At 43.9% G+C, this 5950-nt stretch overlaps 2 protein-coding genes across 2 annotated transcripts in view; both read right to left on the bottom strand.

Annotated features, from left to right (window-relative positions):
* RPL22L1 (ribosomal protein L22-like 1) overlaps positions 1-177 on the bottom strand; it is a 2621-nt gene extending 2444 nt beyond the window's left edge. Inside the window, exon 1 of the mRNA XM_010006852.1 lies at positions 115-177. Within this exon, the coding sequence (XP_010005154.1) occupies positions 115-177 (63 nt within the window). The remainder of the gene's footprint in view (positions 1-114) is intronic.
* Positions 178-2775: 2598 nt separating this feature from the next.
* EIF5A2 (eukaryotic translation initiation factor 5A2) lies at positions 2776-5320 on the bottom strand. Its single transcript, XM_010006615.1, has 3 exons — positions 5220-5320; positions 4301-4432; positions 2776-3651 (listed from the first exon to the last, which is right to left on the bottom strand). Exons 1-3 carry the CDS (start codon positions 5253-5255, stop codon positions 3592-3594), a joined length of 228 nt encoding a protein of 75 aa, XP_010004917.1. The 5' UTR covers positions 5256-5320; the 3' UTR covers positions 2776-3591.
* Positions 5321-5950: the final 630 nt, after the last annotated feature.

The raw sequence follows: 5950 nt of genomic DNA, 5'->3' as shown, positions 1-5950 counted from the left end.
CCCCCCCCTGTTCCCCGGACGGAGCCACGCGCACAACGACACAGCTCGGGAGTTTTGCCACGCAGGGCAAACGTGTTGTTTCCAGTTCACACATCACTCTCAGGTGCCAAACACCGCAGGGCCGGGCAGACCCGGTGCTGAGCTGCTGGAGGCTCCACACCGCGGCAGCTCCACCATCTCGGCCTTCGTGGACGTTCTCGGGGTACAAGCGAGGTAATAAAACATCCTTAACACGATTTCTTACCCCCCACCCCCCCGAAGATTAGTTCTGCTGTAACAAACTACATTCTAAATTACTCAACCGAAACAAAGAAAGGAAAATAAAAGTGGGATTCATTGAATTTTGAACTCTGTGAGACTGACCTGCAGTTAACTGTCAACACATTTGACTTCTTTACAGCTGTTGTAAGATTACCTATGTTGTGGAATTACAGACCATTCTGCACCATTTCTGGGTACATCCTGGATTAGAAAAACCTGCAAGAGGCTTGAAAGCAGTTACACCGAAACGATGAAATTCAGCTAGCTTCTTAAAAAACAAACAGCCCTGAGAACGTGGCTCAACTAGCAAGAGCCTAGTTGAAAAACCACCATTGTAAGCAAAAATTAGAAGGATCTACTGAAATCTTAAAGTATTATTTGCCAACATTTGAGGCAGGAAACATTGCAGTCTTTCCAATTCTGTAAAGTAGTAACAGGAAACTCCATTCATTTGAGCCATTAAAAAAAATAAATGCATTATTTGGAGTGGAAATACTTTTCTTCACCTTGTTTACACAGCCTTTACTCCAAGCAATTGCCACCAGGTATAAGAAGTTTCTAGTTTTCACTTTTGACACAATTTAAGCGTTAAGACTATACTACAGAACAAGTACATTGGTAAGGTTTGTTTTAAAGTAAAGCTATGAAAGGAGAATTTCCCCAAGAAACTTGGTTAGGGAACTTAAAAACACGCATCTCTATGGACTATTGATCACAAACAAAGTATGCTGCAGGTTCTGACAGTAAACTGAAACATCTTGCTTTGGAGAAAATGCCTCAAATACATGTTCTAATTTAGAAGCAACCTTTAACCTTACTGAAACCTGGAGATTATGCTCAAGATTCATGCTATGTATTACTTATGGGAAACTTCATGCACGATGAGCCAATGCTCTGCACTTCCACAGTGTTTGAAGTGCTTCACAAAACAACAACTAAGTATATAAGAACAAACCAATAATGAAGTACTTATTTGTTTAAATCTTGCAGAACTGAAGGTTGCAATAGAAAGACATTTGTATGTCCCAAGGAGGGCTCTTCCAGCAAGCTGGAGGACACAGAATCCTGTATTTAAATTGCTGTAGTACCTGAAAACTCCAGTCAGACCAGGACCCCACTTGTAGGAACAGGGCAAAAACCAGCCCTCATCCCACAGAGCTTACAGTCCAAAATTCTTAGATGGTGGGCCAGTGGCTTCAAATACCTGCCTTCCATCAAGAGGACTGGACAGGCACCTGGAAGTAGACTAAAGCACGACCAGAACAAGCACAAATCCAAGTCTTGCCATGTTCAAGCACATCAGAAGTATCCGTAATGCAGTGATAGTCAGAACTTGCTTTAGTTTGATATAACAACCTAGGGCTTCCCATTCAGTATCACACAGCTCAGCCTGCTGCCAAGACCAGCATCAATGGTTTCACAGTCACCTCCTAAGCCATCGAAGACTGTCCTTCAGGTACCAATTCTACAGAGTGGCAGAAAGGAGCACACTGCAGATAAGCTTGAACTGTTAATCCTGCACTTCAAAGCTTTCTGAATGCATGTCAATCTCTTTCAGCTACAGCTTTTTCCTGCAACATGTATTGTGCTAGGCCAGAGCATGTGGCAGAGCCCTGCTTCTGCCAGCTGTCCCAGGTAACTGTGCTTTATTACCAGAGTGTATTTATTGCTGTCTTTACCTTCACCACACTGCTCTCCCCATCACGATATGGAAAATGCATGTTTTTGCCATCTACATTAGACCTTCAAGGTTGGCTAAGCCCTGCTACAGAGTGCACTAGGGCAGTTCAGGACAGTTGCCATGAGCCCTTTGGGGATTAGAGAGTACATACTATTAAGCTGAAAACATTTTAAGCAGTTCAGAGCAGCATGAAGCCTGACTCTGGCTGCCAATGGAGTGTGAGCTGTGCATGCTGTGCAGGGCAGCATGCCACACGTTTACAAGTCATCCTCCATTAGCCAACGGCCACCGAAGCTTAAGGCAAGTTCATGGAGCAATGTCTCAACTGTGAAGAGAGGTCTGAACCACAGGCTAAGGAAAATATCCCATTTGTGATGACTCACCAAGTCTTAGGATTCAAGTTGAATGCCTTCAACAGAAGTAGGCTCGTTATCCTTCCATGACTAGTTCTATGAAGCCTTGTGCTTGCCTGTTAAGCGACTAGTTATAGGTATGCATGCATGTTTCAATGACTCAGAACTCCTTTGGAGAGGAGCTAGCTTTCATAATTATGTAGCAATTTAATTCTATAGTTAAGCCATGGTTGTTCAGTGTTGTCGGTCAAGTCTCTATTTTGAAAATACAAGTTTTATTTCTTTAAAAACAATCACATGCATTTAGTTTCAGCTCGATGCTACAGTTTGTCCCACTTCTTGAAAAACATGTGGTTCCTGTGCTACTAAAATATGGTCTGAACCTTAAGATTAAAACCTAAAGCTGGAAGCACTGCAACAGATTCCCATGGAGTTTGTCACCCTTTTATAGTTTAGGATAAATACAATAAAGGAAAGCAATTGAACTGCATTTTTCTATTTTATTTTTCAAGTCTGACAAAGGCCTCGAGTGAAAGTCTATAGCTTTAACATCCATTCTCACCTTTCTGTCCCTTTGACCTATCTATGTCTTACCTACCCAATATTCCAACTGCCTGCCTAAACCACAGGTAGGCTGTGACACCACTTTATTGTTCCAATAAGCCAACGAGTTGGCAAAGAAGAATACAGAGGTAATACAGTTAAGTTGCACGTGGCCACTGGGGCTTGGTCAAGCCAGCTGGCATTTTTGATCACTTGAGTTTCTTGGTCTAAAAGTTGCGATTGGCACCTACAGTTCTGCAAGAGTCCCAATCCACAAAATACTTAAGCTTAAAACAAAACGAAACAAAATTTGCTACTTTTATTGTCAGTTCTATCTAAACATGTCAAGAAAAAATACTATTTGTGCTCTAGGTCACTTTATAATCCTAGATACCTACCAGCTTATCTAAAAGCCCCTGAATACTGTATTTTGTCTGTTCATACAGACAAACACTGTTTTGCTCAAGCAAATAAAAATATATCCACTAGTAACACCTGATTGGTTTCTTAGATCCATAGCTGAAACCCACAGGAATGTTAAAATAGTTACAATTAAGGAATTAAAATCTCAGTGATTTTGAAAACTGCCAGTTAGCCTGCAACACTAATCCAGAATCCAGTGCTGCTTTTGAACAATTCAAAAAAGAAATGAGGTTGCTTGTGAAGGCCAGAGCTTTGGTGACAATAAGAACCAAATTTATAGATCTGTGGTTTGTCCAGACCTGAGCAGTTGCCCGAGGCTGGGGATCCTCTTTATTTGCAAGGCTTTATGGCTACAGCACATTCTTCATTCATTGCACTTATGACGGATATCTGGAAGAGAAGACAGACAGGTGAGCTCCAGCCCATGACAAGACAAAGCATTGCTGGAAGTTACAGACATTCACATTTTAATATCTATCCCATCCCTCTTGAGAAGCAAAAAGGAAGCTGAAGCTGGTCAGTCATTGGCAGAATTCCCACAGTATCCACAATCCCTTCCCATGGGTTTGCTCCTGTGCTGCCTGCTCTCTGCCTTGGCTGGCAGCTCGAGGTTTGTACAAGAGGAGGGTGAACATGCTCCTACAGTACAGCCAAAATGGAAGCTGGTGCAGCCCAGTGCAGTCTGCAGAGCTACTTCCAAACAGGTTTGCTAACACAGCAATGAGATGGGCTCAGGCTGCATCACAAAACTTGGTGCTATTAAGAAAGCCTGGAGGCTGCACTCCACACAGACAGTGCTGTTAGGATTTACCCAGGCATTTGAGAGGCACCCCTGACACCTCGTGGCCAGCTGAGCCAGACTCCAGTGCCACGCTGGGTGCTGCTGTACCCAAGTCCTTCTGCTTCTCAGAAAGGACCAATACCCATGGCTTCTAACCTGCTCTTCACAGAGCAACACACACAGTATCAGAGTAAGACTCTTTCATTTTATAAGCAAGTGGAATTGACATGACTCTTCTTATCTGCCCTCTGTACTTACCTGCACATCTTCATTGGCATTGAATTTTCCTTCTATTTCTTTGCCAAGATCCCCTTCTGGCAACTTCAGATCCTCACGAACTTCACCACTTTCTGTCAGCAGGGAGAGATACCCATCCTGAATACCTATCAGCTGTGGAGAGAAGTTAACTTTTAGCAAGTTTTAACATCAGTAGTCACTAGTAGGCACCAGCTGAAGACAAGCAGCAGGCACACTGAACCTGTTACCTTCATTCTTTAGCACTGTAACAGTTAAGAACCAATTTAAGTCAGTTTTTAACAAGAGCTGAGAGGGCTGTTAGAGGCAACTGTAGCAAAAGCCAGTCTGCTGTCAAGAGTTAGCAGAACCCTGCTGGTTACCTCCCAGTACTGGGGCACTGCAATGCTCACCCTTTGACCAAAGGTCACTGCTTCAGCTTTTTACATCTGTGAACTAGAAACAGTAACTGAACGGTGCTCACTGAACAGCATTGCTTTTATGAAGTGAAAAAAGTACAAAATGGTTGACCTGTACACTTCTGTACCTTTGTTTCTACAAAGAGATACTATTATTTATATTAAAAGCTAATTAATGAATTGGGGAACATACACCAAGTCTGGACTACTTTCATATTGCTGTTTTCAGAATAAAGGGACTTTACCACATGAGCCAGGAAAAATGCTGTTCTGAACTATGTCTCTTACCTGTAATTTCTAAAGACTGCTTTTAGAACATGAGGCTGTTAGTAGAGTCAGGAGCTCTGGCAGTTTTAACAATTCAGTAAATGCTCTGAGTTCAGCAATGTCGTGTCTCGACAGGCCAGTCCCATTAGTTCTGGCACCAGTAAATGAGAGGCAGGTTTTGGGATGAAGAGTTTGTGTGGCTTTAGGAGCCTAAAGGCCTCTTAATGTGTGGGAAGACACAGTGACTCCTAACTCACCTGGTAATCACTCCTCTTGATATTTGGAACATCCATGTTATGAGTTGATGGGCAAATATCTTCATACTTTTTACCAGTGAAAATATCAATACCAACCAAGTGGACCTACAACAAAAGAGAAGTAACATGGGTTACTGCTGGATTGAAAACTGGTTCTGTCTAATAAAACAAGCCATTAAAAAGGCAAGTGGAAGGAGGAAGGAAAAAGTAATGAGACCTTGATATACTTGAGCTTGGACAAATACTAAATACTTTCCCCACCTATATGTAGTCACACAAGGTTGACGAAGCTTACAACTCTTAATTAATCCCTGCCTGCAACAGATCTGCCTCTAACAGCCCCACCATAAAGGGTTGCTGAATGGAGGGAGGGGGAGCCCAGCCCTGGCCTGAGCTCCAGACAGCTGCACAAGCCAAGTGCTTGGGGCAGCAGGGCTGCAGCCTCAGAATGTCCTGCCGGGATGCAGGAGGGGGAGAGGCTCTCGGTGCTGAAAAAGGAAAGCAGCAGAAAGGCAGGGCAGCATGGGGCAGCAGGGCTGCAGCCTCAGAATGTCCTGCCGGGATGCAGGAGGGGGAGAGGCTCTCGGTGCTGAAAAAGGAAAGCAGCAGAAAGGCAGGGCAGCAGAACAGGCTCCGGGAGGTAAGGGCTGTACCCCGGGCTGCAGCAGAGGCCCAGGGCTCTCCCAGCCAGCCCAGGGCTGCACTGGTGGAGCACTGGTGGAACCCTGCAG

This window comes from Chaetura pelagica, unplaced genomic scaffold (genome assembly GCF_000747805.2).
Source record: "Chaetura pelagica isolate M959 unplaced genomic scaffold, ChaPel_1.0 scaffold341, whole genome shotgun sequence".
NCBI lineage: Eukaryota > Metazoa > Chordata > Aves > Apodiformes > Apodidae > Chaetura > Chaetura pelagica.
This window is presented reverse-complemented; position numbering and strand designations above follow the sequence as displayed.

What these genes read in the sequence shown, in the direction of transcription:
- EIF5A2 (XM_010006615.1), bottom strand. Translation starts at nt 5,255, where the DNA reads ATGGATGTTCCAAATATCAAGAGGAGTGATTACCAG. An exon ending in TCAAGAGGAGTGATTACCAG is followed by an intron (nt 4,433 to 5,219) that starts GTGAGTTAGGAG and finishes TTCTCTCCACAG; the next exon opens with CTGATAGGTATTCAGGATGG. An exon ending in ATGCCAATGAAGATGTGCAG is followed by an intron (nt 3,652 to 4,300) that starts GTAAGTACAGAG and finishes CTTCTCTTCCAG; the next exon opens with ATATCCGTCATAAGTGCAAT.